The sequence below is a fragment of the Podarcis cretensis genome (genome assembly GCF_951804945.1).
Source record: "Podarcis cretensis genome assembly, chromosome: 7".
Taxonomy (NCBI): domain Eukaryota; kingdom Metazoa; phylum Chordata; class Lepidosauria; order Squamata; family Lacertidae; genus Podarcis; species Podarcis cretensis.
In genome coordinates this window covers 43,776,829-43,794,226 of record NC_137176.1, presented here as the reverse complement: position 1 = coordinate 43,794,226, position 17,398 = coordinate 43,776,829, and the positions used below count along the sequence as shown (strand labels likewise).

Sequence of the window (17,398 nt, the reverse complement as noted above, 5' to 3'; positions counted from 1 at the left end):
AGTAAAGCAGCGTAAATCTAATAAATCGTAAGAATGCAGTCCCATAAAAGGTAAAGGTAAAGGTACCCCTGCCCGTACGGGCCAGTCTTGACAGACTCTGGGGTTGTGCGCCCATCTCACTTAAGAGGCCAGGGGCCAGCGCTGTCCGGAGACACTTCCGGGTCACGTGGCCAGCGTGACAAAGCTGCATCTGGCGAGCCAGAGCTGCACACGGAAACGCTGTTTACCTTCCCGCTGGTAAGCGGTCCCTATTTATCTACTTGCACCCAGAGGTGCTTTCGAACTGCAAGGTTGGCAGGCGCTGGGACCGAGCAGCGGGAGCGCACCCCGCCGCAGGGATTCGAACCGCCGACCTTTCAGTTGGCAAGTCCTAGGCGCTGAGGCTTTAACCCACAGCGCCACCTGCATCCCAATGCAGTCCCATACTTGTCAATAACTACATTTATTTCATTTCATGGGTTCATAGTATGCTGATGCATCAACAAAAAGGGAGTGAATACAAATTAGCTAATTTAGTTAGAATACTTATATCTACTTTATAGCATAAATAAATGCTGCAGTTCTATATACTTTTGCCTAGTATATAGCCCTATCAAACTCAATAAATATTACTACTAAGTAGATATGTATAGGATTGATAAATTATACAGTATGCCTAAAACTATTGTCTATGTTAACAGCATGCTTCTTTGAAACCAACCAAATGTACCACAAAACAGGAACCAAAGTTGAACAAATCCTTGCTGTACAATAAATGGTACATTAGAATAATTTATGCAATTCAGCTACTGCCAAAGGAACTTATTTCTAAGTGGGAAAGAGCCTCCCTGTTATCAAAATCTCTGTTAGTGACTTACAGTGCAATCCTAACCATGCCTACTCAGAAGTAAGTCTAATTGAATTTGATGAACATTGAACAGTGCAACTGACAAAATCCCAGTTTATGGGATATGACCTTTGGAAAGCTGCCCAGCAGGGAATGCTGCCCTCTGGTTGAAAAAGGCTCCCCACCCTGTGCTACAAATTGCAGCTGGGATCCTGTACATGCAAAACATGCACATTGATATTGAGCTGTGGCCCTTCTTAATTTAGGCCACTTAAATTTTCAGTGTCTAGGATAGGTGCTGATTTAAAAGCCTTGGCTGGCATATGCAGTTTATGCATGCAGTTCTCTTTAATTTAATTGGAGCTCAGAATGTATAACAAGGACTATAATGCAGATCTACTGCTAGAGCTAAGCAGGTCTAGTATTGTAAGATGCTTGGATGAAAGAACGCCTATGAACCATATGCTAACCTGCTCAGAGCAATTCAGAAGAAGTGTGGCATGTACGTAAAATAAAATTGCCTGGCCGTCAAAGATTATGGTTCAAGTCTAAATATACGAGCATTCAGAGATAATTGCCCCAGGGTTGCATTGTTAATTATGACCATGACATTATGTATAACATACCACAGTGTTGCCTCCCACTGAAAGACCGAGAAAAAGTGGGGGTGCAAGGAGACATCTGAAGGCAGCCCTGTTTAGGGAAGTTTTTAATGAGTAATGTTTAAAATACACTAAAATCTTTGTTGGAAGCCGCCCAGAGTGGCTGGGGAAACCCAGCCAGAGAGGTGGGGTATAAATTTATTATTATTATTATTATTATTATTATTAAGCACAATATTAGACATTGTTTAATATCTTTACTGCTTACATAGAACCATAGAATTGTAGAGTTGGAAGAGACCCCAAGGATCATCCATTCCAACCTCCTGCAGTGCAGGAATCTGAACTAAAGCATACATGACAGATGGCTGTCCAGCCTCTGCTTAAAAGCCTCCAAAGAAGGAGAGTCCATCACCTCCTGAGGGAGACAGTTCCACTCTTACTGTCAGAAAGTTCTTCCTGATTAGTCAGATTCTACTTTCTTGTAACTTCCATTATTTTGGGTCCTAGCCTCCAGAGAAGGAGAAAACAAGATTCCATCTTCCACATGACAGCCCTTTAGATATTTGAAGATGGCTATCATATCTCCTCTCAGAGTCTCATCTTTTCCAGGCTAAATATACCAAACTTCCTCAACCATTCCTTATAAAGCTTGGCTTCTAGACCCTTGATAATTTTGGTCCCCCTCCTCTGCACATGGAGCTGGTCCTTCCTGTGCAAGGGTAGAATCTTACATTTGTCCATATTGATGTTTATTTTGTTAGTTTTGACCCAGTTCTCCAACTGTTAATGTCATATTGAATCCTGATTTTGCCTTCTGCAGCATGGGCTACCCCTCCCAGTTTGGTGTCATCTGCAAATGTGATGGGCATCTTACATGATACAGACGTTCCAAAGGGTGCCTTAACTTGAAATTGCCATATGTTTCAGAGAATGAGTGAATTGGCAACTGCCTTAGTTTTTCTATTAAACCATTAAAAAAATCCTAGAACATGAAGCAAAAAATCTGGCAATATATTGTTACTTAGATTATTGATCCTGAGTTCTTTAAAAATCCACAAGTAATATTAAATCATATTTTTGTGTAAAAACATTCTGTCCATGATGGAGAACCTCTCATCCTTGGTCCTAATTAGGCCCACCAGGCCTCCCTGTTTTCTCTAAGCCACACCTACAGTACCTGCCCTAAATGTGATATTGATATTGTGATATTGTATGCTGTCAGCAGGTAAAGACTAAGTTGTCCCGGAAAAAGGGGTTGCTATGCACCACCAGTCATCTGATTGGCAGTATTACAAAACACTTTGCATAGCACCTTGAGTGGCTCTTTGCAAACACTGATAATCAGCTGTTTGTTGTTGCTTACATAGGGCCATGTGCAGGGCTTTGAAGCCCTGATGAACAACTAATTGTTGGGACTTCAAAGCAGCAATTCTGTTTGTGCCCTTACAATTAGCTGATTATCTCGGCTTCAAAGCACTGTGGAATTTCCTGTTCACAGATCCCTTGTGTTGAATCCTAAAAGAACATGCCAGGCTTTGAACACTTGCATGTGTTTTGTTTTTCAACATGTCTAGGTCGACAGATTCCACCGTTGGAAACTCATGAAAATGGCAACAGTGGGACGATAAAACTTGGAAAGCAGACTGCACAAACAACTAAACGGTGTTGTTAAATCAACTCAACCTGGTTTGCATTACTTGAAAAAAGAAAAGAAATCATTTGCTTATTTATTGAGCTACAGACTTCAGAAACTCAATGACAGAACATCTTGTCCAAAATCAATAATATCAGTGCTTTCATTGGAATTGTAGGAGAAAGGTCTTGGATCTGCACAATTAAAATGGACAATTCATTTTAGCAATAAACTGTTTAAAATATTGACTCAGATTATTGGAATAATCTGTTTAAACCAATGGGTATTTTAAATAAGCCTTTTGTTGATAAGAGCAAATGTTACATTTTCAGTACAATATTCTGATTTGACCTTTATGAAAATACATACTATAGTATTTTAACTAAGTGAAGGATATGTACTTCTTAATCTTTTTTCCTAACCAGATTTGGCTTCTGTGACTTTGTTTCTAAAGCAATAACTTAAAAGGGTGCCAATTAGGTAGTTATCTTTGAACAATAAATAGATAAAAATAATAGTAATTTTTTAAAAATAATAAAATTCTGGTAATTTTTAGCTTAAAGCTGTATTTTCTTCTATACTTGAAAGGTAAAAGCAGTAATTGCAAACTCGACACTTTTAAGTACATTAGGAAGTCTTAAAGGAGTCGAGAGAGGGTGTAGCACTGTAAACTCAAAATATTTGCATTTAACATCCAATTACCATAGTAAAAAATGATTAGCAGATGCTGCTCTAGAAGCCAAAAATGAATAGGATAACATACCTTCCACTCCAGATACTTGAATTCATTTAAAGCCCATCTGGCGGCGATGCAGTGCTATGAAGATCTGTCAGTAGTTGTGTCTTTCCCTGCTCAATAGTTTGATACAATGAACTAAATTCTTCTTCTGTCTCCTTCAGTTTCAATTACTGGACTGAAGGTAGACAAGATAGCAGCAAACCCAGCTCTGTTCACATCTGCCCTTTTTCACAAAGAAAGTATAAATCAGCTTTTAAAGGACTTCATCTAACAAATACTGAACTGGCATTTGATGCCAGTGATATGTCTGAAAATAAGCAGATGGAAGTGGCCAAATTATGTAGCATCAATAACAACCACTGGACTCTAGTCCATAAAAACAGTGGTAAGAACAGTAGCACATATTTTATGTGTGTGATGCCATATTCATTTCAGTCTTTGTTTCAAGTTGTTGAAAGTAGTGGAGTAAGTAGCACTGACATAAATAATGTTAATCTGTGAGAAGAAAGCAACCTAAATACATTAGTAAAATCCATGCATGGCCTTATTGATCACAGTCCTGGGAAATGTGGCATGGCTACATCACAACCTAAGCCTCAAAAGCCAGTGTTTTGCTGTTTGAAAAAAGAAGTGTGCAGCTGATTGTCTTAAATATCTATAGGTTTTGCAACATGCACCCTTCGTGGTTGATTGAGAAAGGGTAGTTGCATTATTCTAGCATTTACCTTGAAGCTGTTGAAGACTGAAGAATAACTTTCTGTGCAGTGAATTGATATAGATTGTACCACAACAGCTTATAAATGCAGTTTGGTTGCAAATACAGCATTAGGAGAGGTTATTTTCATGCCCTCAGACACTGTATAAAGAGATAACGCACAATACTGATTCAATGTTTGGGCAAGTTTATTGAATTGATACATTGCTATTAAGTTGCTTGTTCATATTTTATGTACTGAAGTCACAAAGAAAATGCTTCCATGTGGGCATGGGAGGAGCCAGTCAATTTTGCAATCCATGAGAAGCCCATTGAGCTGCATGATATGCTACTCCAGAGTACGTCTTGCTTTTTGGTGATGTTTTGGGGCTTCTACAGAAATGGGGGAACTGAAAATCCCCAGCTTATAAGTAGAAGTAATATTTTTCTTCTCTGCTCACATACATTCTTACCTGAATAGGTTGTGAACCACATGACCAGTGGCTAAAGAAAGCCCTTTTGGGAGCTAAAATTGTCAAATTACAAAATCATAAAGTTCTGGGTAATGTGCCTTTTCCTATGATAAACCAGAATGACCTTTTGCGTGTGCAAAGTTAGCTATATAATTCCTATCCCCCCCACCCCTGCAATTGGAATAGTTTCTGCCACCTCAGTTCTGCTTCTGCTTGCAAGTTGACGGAAGAGATCAGTTGTGAGAACAGTAGCATTTTCCATAGGGGAATAGAATAGTATTTCAAAAACAAAAAATGAACATGAAATTGCTTAGATCTCATACTGTAAAAATGTTAAATCAATTCTACAAACAATAGAATGGGTCCATACATGATACTGCAAATGGAGACAAAGCAAAACCCATCACTAATACAGTGCAGACCGTGAATGACTTCACATTTAATTACTTTAAAAATTAAATATGGTATACAATGGTGACAGTTTAAATGAAATTATGTCTTCCAGTTTTGCATGAAATATTATAAAAGATGGAGTAGGGGAAAAAATGCTACAAAGCATTCCAGATATGATTCCAAATTATTACAAGCTGCTTTACCTGTCTTCTATTAATGTATATGGCTATTCAGTTTGAAAGCATCCCAGTGCAAGCAGATAAATAGGTGGTGGGAAGGTAAATGGCGTTTCTGTGCGCTCTGGCTTCCATCACAGTGTTCCATTGAGCCAGAAGGCATTTAGTCATGCTGGCCACATGACCGGGAAAGCTGTCAGTGGACAAACGCCAGCTCCCTAGGCCTGAATGCAAGAAGAGTGCCACACCCCATAATCGCCTTTGACTGGACTTTAACTGTCCAGGGGTCCTTTACCTTAACCTTTAAGTCGCTTTACGTGTCTTCTATTAATGTATATGGCATATGCATGGCATAATGTATGTATTTATAATAAGAAAGCAGAATATTGTAGATTGGGAAAAGCAAGTATAACCCATCATAAGTTATAGAGTAGCTGCATTTATGTGTTTTATGGATAAACTGTTTTATTGCAAAACTGTTTTGTCATGCCAACTGAACTGAAACTCCATTACTTTATAGAACTATAGAAATGTGTGTTTGTCAGTGCATAGTTCACCATTATTTGTTTCATAGTAGTCTAACTTTCAGAGCCCAGCAAAAATGATATACTCAGAAGCGATATACTCCAGAATAGCTATATAGTAGCCCAAACCAGAGGCACAGCTTAAATAAGAGAAATTAGGTAGTTTTGCATGAGCATTCTCTACTTAGGCCCTGGAAGCTGATACACAAAACCCTCATGTCTCATGATCTGGTCTCAAGTATATCATTTCTGTGGAATGAAATTGCTTTATTATCTCCTGTAGACCTATTTGATAAAACGTGAGCTTCAGAGTATAGTAACAGTCTGTAGAGCAGAGAAAAGAGGTTATCTTCATGTATTTAACAAATTCAGTGGGGTAGGGAAGTGTGAAGAACTGGAGACACTGACAAGGTCTTCCAAGATTAAGCAGGTATATGGAAGCATAATACCAGTCTCAACAGGCTTTTGTTAGGTTTGATCATTTGGACAAAATGTAAAATGTCATTTGTTTCAGAATGAAAGGTCAGAATCACAAATGAGAGAAAAGTAGGGCATCACTTGTACTGCTATACAGGATGTGGCTTTAGCCGTGCACAGTTACCTTTTCACAACTAATATCTGTTCCTATTCTGAAAAGTGGTTCTATGCTCAAGTCCATTAAAATAAAAGGGATTTATATACCAAGCAGAATGCAGAACTGCAGCCACATTTTCAGTTTTCTGTAGTGTTTATTCTGTGGCAATTACATTCAAGTATATTCAACACGGCAACTATTGATAAGCTGCTGTTTAAAAAGGGTTCCCTCTCCCATTTTCCCCTCATAAGATAGCATGCAGCTTGCACAATTCTCCCCTTAGATTCTCCCCTTCCTCCTTTGGATTTGAAATAGACCATTGTAATCGATATTATGCTAGGTCCTAATTTAACAGGAGCTACCACTCTTAGTTGGCATGGTGATTATACCAGGTATAGGAGTAGAGCTGGTGTTACATTGGAAGTGACGTGGTTTCCCCCACCCCCACATTTTGAACTTTGGGCTTTGCAGTCCTGATGTTTCTATGGTTACTGGTGATTAGAAGGCATTTCCAAATATATCTGGCCTACAGCAAGGCCATAGAGTCGCAGAACATCTGACAAAAAGTGACTTGATCCCATGACTAATGTGATGGTGATTTTGGTGTCATGATGATATTGTCACTGATGTTGGGAAGGAATATGCCGCTGAACTGCACGTAAGAACCTAGTATGTAGGATGGTGGTGAAATATGACTGCTAATGTTGACACAATGCAGGCTGCAGTAGGGCACATTACATGACTGCTGGTTAAAGGAGATAATTGCTTGGTGGACTATTGGTTATTGCTTCCTACTCTTGCTCAACAGCAGTGCAAAATCTCCAGCACATGCCACACTGTTAATGTTATACAGATGTGGACCAGAGCTTTGGCTAAGTGCTTGGCTGGGTCAGAGAGCAATGCTGGAAAATATGTGTATCTGTAGGTAACATCATCTGATTACAGTACCAAATGCCCATCTTGACCAGCTAGCCCGACATGTGTACTGTATCTGGACTACTTTAACTGGAACAAGTGCTAACATAGCTATAGCATAATCTGCAAATCCAGTATATCATGAGTTTTCAGCTCAAGAGAGTCATTCTTTAGTTGGAATGAATACAAGTTTCTGGAATCACATGAATGAACTGCTTTTTGAAGGAAAAGAAAACCATGAATTGTCTATTTATATGTTGCCTTTGTGTTTGTTTGCTTCATAATCCCTCAGATATTAAGATTTGGACTTAATGGTTTGAACTCATACATATGACTTCTTAAAGCAATTGCCAACACCTCCAGACAGATATGGGGGCAGCAGCATATTGTTAATGTAGCTATGATTTATATCTGGTCCTTATTAGCAGATGTAAGCCAAGAACAGTTGTATAGATAACATATTCCATATAACATTTGTTGATCGCTTTTTAAAAGTCTCCCTATGACAAGAGCATTGTGCAGAAAATGCCAATATGTATATTAACATATGTATCATTCTATATATATTGGTAGCTATTTCTACTGGATAATTCTGGTTTGCATTTCTAGTGTATACAATCAGAAACGTACTTATTTTTTAAAAGGTCCCATTAAACTCAGTAGGACTTACTTCATTCCTGCATCCCTCATGCCACCTGGAGCAAGTGAGCTATATTAGCTGACCAAGAAGTTGGCATATTTTATTTACCTCTTAGTGAAAACAGTTGTTTGGCTTGGTGGAACAACTTTGGCTGATCCTGGTTGATGGTGTTCTGGAAAAGATAATCTCAATGGCCCAGGGGCCTATATTCCACTGCCTCAGACATCATGGACGGAGAACGAATTGGGCACTGAAGATATGGCATGCATCCCAAAAGGCCAAATCGCTCCACTAGGACTCTTTTAGAGATGACAGGGGCTGCCCCATTTCTAGCAAAAGGAATGTGAGGGGAGGTGAATTGGGCTCTTATGATGCACTTCCCTGAGTCCAGTCTCCATTTTTCCCCAGGATTTTTGATTGATATCTGTCAGTCTAAAGTGTTAAAATAGCATAATAGTGCACATGTATCTGTTGACCAATGGCAGCAAGCTGCAGAACAAGAAACAAATCTTCAAATGGCAACAGATTTATCTAGTGTGCTTGAATATAATACAAGTGAATAATATTTAATATAGTTGATTCCATCCACACAATTGTGATTGTGCTTCTGTGCTCATGGCACTATTTCTGTGTAGACATATGCTTTTTCTTATTCCATCTTATTTGTTTAAACCCAGAAAAGCAATCAATTTCAGTGTAATGCTTTGTACTCAGTACTATCACTCTGTGTTGTTTATGCAAGGGCTTTCAATGGGCTGGACCCATTGGTGGTTATGTATGAGATGTTATAATCTTTTAATATTGTTGTGTCTATATTGTAATTGTATGATCAGAAACAAGATTTGTGTCTAAAACAATTATTTTTTATTTAATCAATAATGAATGATACTAATAAATATTCTTAATTTTTGCACCTTTTTGCCTTTATTAGATGACAAAAATAAAAGAGAACGATGATCAGAACAGAAAGCACTTGTATTTCCTGATGGACATTCTTTTCTCTATAGAAAATCATTTACAAGCCTATGCAAAAGTTTGGTTCTTCCACCATTTTGCATAAAATCAATTGAAAACTTTTGTAAGCAGTCTGTAAGTAATCTGACAATATAACTTTAAGAATTAACTATGCAAATCATTTTTGTGACCATTCCTTCTACACTTTTTAAATAAAACAGCTGCACATCCAATGCAATTTGTGAGATACAAAGCTGCAGTCTTATGTAGACTTATTTGGGAATAAGTCTCATTGTACTCAGTGGGATTAACTTTCCCATAAATGTAAGCAGGTGCCTTATTTAAGATGCCTCTGGCTATTCACACATCCTCGAAACTATTTTTTTCTGGAGGCTTTAACTTATATTGAGCTCTGCTATTGGGTGGGAGTTATAAAATCACAAATACACCTGGAAAGACATTGCTGTAGTTTGTTTATTATATTTTTAAAGAACATTTCTATACTACCTGCCACCAAGGTCTTGAGGTAGTGAACACGAAAAAAAGAAAAACAAGTACATCCTAAAATGCAGCTGCAATCAGGCAGAAATTTAAAAGCCAGCTAAAACCAGAATTCTGCATCAGCAAAAGCTTGGTCGAATAACTACATTTTAAGGAGGTGCAGGGATACCATCATGGATGGTGCTTGCCTAAGTTTAGAAGATGTGGGTCTGCAAAAAAGGAGTGCCACTACAGAAAAGGCTTACCCTCAGTGGCTGCCAGTCAAATCTCCAGTAGTTGTAGCATCCCCAGGAGGTCCTTATCAGATGAATGTAAGGCTCACATCAGGCAGTAGGGAAGATGAGGCTCTTGTACGCGTCCTGGTCTCAAGTTGTTTATGGCATCATCACCACCACCACTTAACTGCCCTTCATCATACACTCCCTAGAAGGGTTACAACATCACAACACAGTATCAATACCAGTTAACAACAACTTAAGTCACAGAAATAAGGTGGGCCTCTCTCCCAGGTTGCCACCTCTAAACTTCTGAAGGTGCAGGAACTACCAAGAGCGCTCCCTCCACTGTTCTCGGTACCCAATAACAGTTGAAAAACGCAGAATCTTCGAATCTGAATAATAACTCCCAACCCAGCTGCAAGGCAGGAATGGATCTGAGATACGTTAATTATTAAAATGCCACAATAAGTAGAAATAATAGAAGAAAGATAGAAGAAAGAAAGATACTATGGTAGGTTCTGGTTGCGTATAGAAAGAAAACACAAAATTATTTACATGCATTAAATATCAAATGTTTAACAGTCCGTCTTACAACGAATTATTAATGCTAAAACTGAATGACCAACAATGGGAGTGTTGTAGTGCTCAGGGCTTTTTGGTCTGGTAGGAAGTATAAGGGAAGCTTGATAGATGTAAAAGATAAGGACAGATAATTTTATATCATATTGAACCAGTGCTTTCATCTGTAAAAGCAATGTCCACTCTTATGGGGCTGGTACACAGATCCGTTTTTCCTGAATGAGTTGGCTTGTGCTATTCTATAGTTTGTAACAGATATGTAATAACAGTAGTTTGATCTCAGATCAGTTAGCAGACAGAAGCTTGTAAAAGAGACTAAATATGATTGCAAAATACTATGGCGACACATCATGTGTGGATCCATCTCCTATGGAGCGACAGAAATAGAACTGCCCATTAAAAAGTTAATCACTTTGCTATCAATGGAAGATCACTGCCAAATAAGGTAGTGCATAATAATTTATTTTTGTTTCTTTATATTAAAAGGTACAATTTTCTTTTTCAGTTCTAAAGGTCTTAGAGGGGTGTGTGTGTGTGTGTGTAAACAGATATTTCATACTTCAAAAAATAAATATCAAAGCGAAGTGGAACTTTATCAAGGAGTGTCACTTTAAATACACCTGTGATTTCTCAAAGACCTGTTGCGGCTTCTGGTAATATATCTGATAAAATACTGTATGTACTTTAAACCTCCACTTGCTCATTCAAGTCTGTTAAAACACTTAGGTTACCTACCAGAGTTGTGAAATAGATTCCCTGAAATTAAACAGCAAGCTCAGCTTCAAGAGCTTTTTCCTCCTTATTCACATATCAGCTCAGTCACTCTCTATGTACTGTAATTATGGGTAGGCTTGGGGTAGTTGCATGGGGCCCACTGCATGTAAATCTAGTCTGTTCCAAAGATAAACCACTTACCTACCATTTATATTTTCAAGTTAGCTCTACATCTATTACTATGCATCAATGAATTATGACTTTGGGGTGTGTTGGGGGGAGGGAAGCAGCACAAATCATTGAGCACTTTCAGGAAAGAACACCAGTGCAGATTGCAGAAGATGAGAAAATGGATGTACTGAGTCAAGGCTCTGAGAGAGGTTCTGTAGCTTTAAGAATTCCATAATATGGCCTAATACTGCTGTCCTCATTACAATATTAGTACTGTAATGGAAAAGCGCTGCAATTGGCAGAAAGTTTCATGTTATGCAGCTCTTAAAGGTACCAGTGTCTGGACATGGCAACCCAAACAATGGCAAGATGCATAAAGCAGCAGAAACAGCTACTCACAAGCTTTGTCTACTATTAAAGCTTAATATTACTTTATCATGATTCTATGAATACAAGTCACACAAGATCTGGAGGAGTAGGAAAAGGTTCTCCCCCTCTTTCTCCCTCTCACACACAAAATGCAGAGACACGTACATTGTATCGGTTGCAAGCTCCAATCTAGCAAGTTCTCATTAGTATCACCCATACCATGGCCCTATGAATAATTCAACAGGAGACTGTCAAAGATTCCGTCTATAAAACTATACAAGCTGACTGAAAAGGAATAAATGTTTTATAAATCACCTCAGATAAAAATGCAAGAATAGTACTTCATGATATGGAACTAGTTGCATGTAATTACGTAAGATATTTGCAATAAACTGAATGTGGACTAAAAGTAAGAACAGAAGTAGGTTAATTACATTAAAAATTCAGTATTATTTTAAAAAATTGTATCCTCCCAATTTTTGGATTATGAAAACAATGAAAGTCATACTGACATTTCACAAAAAATAGCCATAACAAAAGTCCTATTATTATTATTTTTTAACTCGGGTGAGCTATGTTGGAGATTTGGGCTGCAAGCCAATGCCTTACCTTCAAATCAATAAAATAAGAACCCTGCTGGATTCCTGTCCCGTTCTTGATAAATATCCATCAGGGCAACCAAATCTCACTCAATCCCACTGCAAGGCCTTTTCTGCATCCCTTATTGCCTGTTTGCACTTTAAAGGCAAATTTGTGTTCCTTTTTGCTCTATTTTTTTCCTGAAGAAAACACCCTTGCCTCTAGTAGCTGCCTTGTGTCTGCACATAACCACACCAGCAGTCTATGATTTGGTGATATGTTTCCTGTTCTGCTGTATACATTCTAGTGGAGCTTTCCATTGAGCACTACAGCAAGACTTTCTTTTAAGTAAACAAGCATAGGACTGTGGTTAACATGTCATGCATCCTGAGCAAGACTCATAATTCCTGTACCGAAACAAATATTGGCACAATTGTCTTTTGAGTTCAGTTGCTTGTAACTGAACAATTTCTGGTTAGTTACTACATTTTAGTGGCTGCCCTAAGATCTGTTATTTTCTCTCTTCTTTTCTGGAGTTCCCTGTACAATTGGGTACGTCAACATCTATATTTTGTTCTCATTGTGACAACATATATTCATTTTAAATGTGATACATTGATTGTAATTCTACTATGTCTGCAATGGGTGTGCCAATGCTTTTATTATTCCTTATACAGTATATTTTTATTACCACTGCAGTTTAATTCTGATGTGCTCCCCACCATATATTCCAAGTGATAGCTGCTTATCAAAAATATATGTGCAATTGCTTGGAATTTTATATATTTTCAGATAATTCTGTTATCAGTATTTCCACACCCACATCCCTGTGCCAACCTCAATTACAGGGTCAAGGTGCAAAAAACACACTTTGCCAAGGGAAACTGGGCAAAGAGAGCGAGTAGGCTTATTCTGCTAAACAGATTGTGCGATCTTTGCGAATTTATAACCAGCCCAGCATATTTACGGTGGTAAAAATAACAAAGCAAGCGTTGTTGAAAGAACTCAAGTGAAAAATAAATCCAGTTTTCCTTCCTTTTTGATCCTCAGCGCAAAACATGTTATCTGTTTCGAATTTAACATTAAGCATTTAACCCGGCCACTCCTGCCACACGGGGGCAATTACGGTAAGTGTCCCCAACACTGAATGTACAGAGGGAACAGAGACCCGGACGGGCTACCTTTCTAACCCAAGTCAACTCCGTTTCTCCTTTGCTTGGCGACTACAACTCCCAGCATGCAACGTCCAGCGAACTAGAAAGCGATGCATGCTGGGAACCAACAGTTCCCAGCCCGCCTCCTTTTCCGCTGTTGGGAGACTCTCGATGCTTTAACCCTTTGGTGTCATTTTCTCCTTCCGGTTTGCCCCGAGTACCACACAGCATCCCCCCACCCACCTCCTCCGGAGGGGAGAATTCCTTTCTGACTGCCAAAAACCCAAACCCGTGGCGCCTTCAGGGCGCGCGTGACAGCTTCCCCCCCTTTCCCGGCCCACGTGAGAGGACGAGGAGGAGGAGGAGGAGGAGGCCCACGTCTAACGACCAGACCTGTCAACCGACCAGGGGGCGGGGGATGGGGAGGAGGGACGAGCAGGCGGAGACTCAAAGCGGCGTTGGTGTTATGTGTCTTCGCGCGTGGCCGTGCGTGCGTGCGTGCGCGCGCACACGGGCCTGCCTGCCTGCCTTTCTCCCCATAGGCTGACGTGCGGGTGCCAGAGCTTGAGGCGGCCGCTGCCCTCGCGCCCGTGCCGTAGTCGGCGTCGAACGCAGTGCGCTGGGCAGCCGCGCGGGGGGTTCCTTACAGAGCGAGCCAAGTCCTTAACGGGAGAAGAAGGGGGAAAGGAAAGCGGGCAAGAAGAAAGCTGAGGCGGCGGAGAGAGAGAGAGAGAGAGAGAAGGAAGGAAGGCGGCGCGCGCGCCTCTCTGTCCGCGCGCGCCTCTAGAGGGAGCAAGGAGGAGGAGGCGGCGGCGGGCGCTGCTGCTGCTGCTGCTGCTACGACTGCTACTCCTCGGTCGGCGTCCCTTCCCTTCTCTCCTTCCTCCCTCCCTCCCTCCCCGACTGGAGTGTCCTCCCTTTACCTACCCACCCACCCTCTCCTCCGCCTCCCGGACTGAGCGAGCGAGGGAGCAGCGATGGCGGCCGCCGGGGCTCTCTCCAAGCACGAACAGATCCTGGTCCTCGATCCGCCCACCGACCTCAAATTCAAAGGTACGAGAGAGCGAGAGCGGGCGGCGGAGCAGGAATCCTTCCCAGTGGGTGGGGGAGGGCGGCGGCGGCGGCGGCGATACCCAAAAGGGTGGACGGGCAAAGGCAACTCTTTCCTCCCCCGCCCGGCGCCGCCGTGTTTAGCGGTGGGGCTGAGAGATGTGGGGCGGGGAGCGGAGCGGGCGGCAAGAAGGCCTGGCCCAGCCGCCCTCCTTCCGCGGAGATTCGGGTGGGAGGTTTGAATCGGGAGGGACGGGACGAGGCGTCGCCGTCGCCATCTTGCTCTCTCCTCCTGTCTTCTCCCGCCCCGGTTCGCCGTCGGTGTGCGGTGCTGAGGCGGGAGCCTCTCTTCCCTCCCCCGCTTCCCCGACCTCCCCGCGTCATCCTGAGCAGCCGGCTTGGCCGGCCCCAGCTACGCGAGAGAGGGAAGGCGGCCTGGCGAGTCTGCGGGGCCGGCCTTAGGCGCTGCCAGCTCCTCCGCCCCTCCCCGGGCTCCTCTTCCGCAGCGCAGCCCGGGCCAGGCCCTGCTGGGGCCAAATCTCCTCTCGGCCGGCCACCCGCTCGCCGCTGTCAGAGGAGTGCGGGGACGGCTTTCGCGCCGCCCGTGTTTCCAGGAGAGGCTCAAGATGCGGCTGGGCAGCCCTTGTATAAGATGGGGGAGGGGGAAACGCTGCACGTTTCCAACATTTCCAGGCGGCGCCTTCCCTTCCCCCGATTTCGTTGCCACCTCGATTCTTCCATGCTGATATACCTGTAGTCGAGTGGTGGTATCTTGCACCAACGCCCTCTGACGTGTCATGTGAGGAGCTCGGTAATGGGCGTTTTCCATAGCAACGACACTCTTGATATTGGACACCTCGGGTTTAGTGAACGACACGTTTTTGTTGTTGTTGTTGGCAGAAATAAAAGCTTCCCCTCCCCCAGCCCCGCAGGTGTGTTTCCTGAGACCGTGCATCGAAGATAAGAATCGTGTACAAAGTACAGGATAAGTTTCTGTGCTTTGAGTATTTGTTGCTTCGGTATTCGGTGTGTTCTTATTTGCAGAATGTTTCTAATGCAATATATACAGAATGTTAATTTTTTTTTAGTTATCCGCCATTATAGCAGTGATATAGATGGTGATGAAATTGTAATGCCATTCGGAAAAGAGCCAAGATTCTTGGAGGGTAATTGCCAAAACACAGTAAACATACTCTGTTAGTCGTAAAATTGTACTCTGTCTCTGATTAGCACTAGGTTGAATGGATGGCTTTGGAAACATCACAATCTAGGTCTCAGTTGTCCGCTTATAAGAGGAATTAATATTACTTAAGTTACTGAGTTAGGTATAGGGAGGACTATAGTAATACTATAACCTACCTTGAGCTAGATTGTAACTCTAACTGAAAAACACATCATTTTGAGCAAATTTGTAATATTCACAGGTTGATTAATGGGAGTTTAGGGGAGCAGGCAGTTAAAATGACATATTGGTGTTTTTTTGACACTTGGGGTGATAAAATCTTGTTGCTCAAAGAAGGAAGTTGTGAATTCAGGTATCATTTTATAATTTAATTTCTTTATTTTATTTTTTATCTTTTAAATAACATTTCAGAATCTCCAAGCTGTGTTGCAACTTGACAGTCATAAATCAGTTTTAGTTTAAAACCTCAACCTAAACTCATTGCTTGGGAATCTCACAATTTTTTGGTGAAATTTACAGATAATGTGTTCAGGAGCAAGATATGAAAATGCAAAAATGTAGACTTAATTGATAAAAGTTACTCATTATGAGCTTTTTTGTGGTGGAGGTGGGATGAAGGGTAAGATAGAATGTTGTGGAAACATCTGTGGAATTCTTATAGACTCTGGCCATTGAAAGTTTGTGTGACATACAGACTGAGCTGATGTGTGTTTACTCAGAAGTAATTCCCAGTAAGCTTTATTAGATTTACTCCCAGGTAAGTATACATGGGTCTGCAGCAGGCCTTCAGCTTTGGTTCTTGCATTACCTAGGGAAGTCATCTAGTTGAATCAGTTAAGGTTTACTTCAGAGGAATTTTTGAAGCATCTACCTGTTGGGAGGCATGCTACTTTTTAAATCAGTTTTTTAACATTCCTAATATCATGTTTGCATTTTTAGAATAATCTGTAGCATAAAACCAGATAGTGGTTTCATTATAGTACCTGAACACAACTCAAAAGTAACTTAAAGGAAGAACATTTGCTTTGTTTGTATAAAGCCCAGTTAATGGCATTTTCAGCTTAAAAAACAACAACAACTTGGATGGCAAAGCTGAAGGTGTACAGTCTTTAGCGAGATAGAATACATAGAGGCACCTTACCCTTGGTATGCTGGACTAGCCTGTCTGTTTATTCAAAAGTAAGTTGTCCTGAATTCAAGTTAGTGTGTTTAGTACTGTTGCCTCAGTTAAATTTAAATCTGAAATGAATATACTTGTAAGCCTGTTTACACTGATAAAACTTCTAAGCAAGTTTGCTTAGAGTAGCAACCACAATGTGGTAATGTACAGGCCATGTAAACCAAGTGTAGGCCTATTGAGTCTTGCCTTTGAGTCTCACTGGCATATATAGACATTTGTATAAGTAAATATACTAATATTTACAAACACCAGCTCCCTTGGCCTGAAAGTGAAACCCATAGTCGGCGTTTGACTGGATTTAACCATCCAGGGATACTTTACCTTTACCTTATAAGTAAAATGGTTGTCATTGCCAAATGTATTGAAACAATTAAGTAATGGGATTTCAGTTTGTTTCAGAATACAGAAGGATCTGGACACATTCTCATCCAGAGCTCTGATAAACTGGATTTCTGCCACAATCTTAAAACAGGTTTCCCTAGCAAAGAAAGGCTTAGGTCAGAATATATGGAGTGCTGTGCCAGTGCAATATCACAAGTGTGACCTTATACTGA

At 41.0% G+C, this 17,398-nt stretch overlaps 2 protein-coding genes across 5 annotated transcripts in view; both read left to right on the top strand.

Moving 5' to 3' along the window:
* Positions 1–9,105, top strand: part of RAB31 (RAB31, member RAS oncogene family) — a 47,615-nt gene extending 38,510 nt beyond the window's left edge. For all 3 annotated transcript variants that reach the window (XM_079983010.1, XM_079983012.1, XM_079983011.1), the window contains exon 7: positions 3,006–9,105. In XM_079983010.1, coding sequence (XP_079839136.1) covers positions 3,006–3,103 — 98 coding nt within the window. In that variant the 3' untranslated portion in view covers positions 3,104–9,105. The remainder of the gene's footprint in view (positions 1–3,005) is intronic.
* A 4,809-nt stretch (positions 9,106–13,914) lies between these two features.
* Positions 13,915–17,398, top strand: part of VAPA (VAMP associated protein A) — a 28,071-nt gene continuing 24,587 nt past the window's right edge. Inside the window, exon 1 of one of the 2 annotated variants that reach the window (XM_079982986.1) lies at positions 13,915–14,484. In XM_079982986.1, the coding sequence (XP_079839112.1) occupies positions 14,409–14,484 (76 nt within the window). In that variant the 5' untranslated portion in view covers positions 13,915–14,408. The remainder of the gene's footprint in view (positions 14,485–17,398) is intronic. The other variant, XM_079982987.1, reaches the window with a different exon arrangement.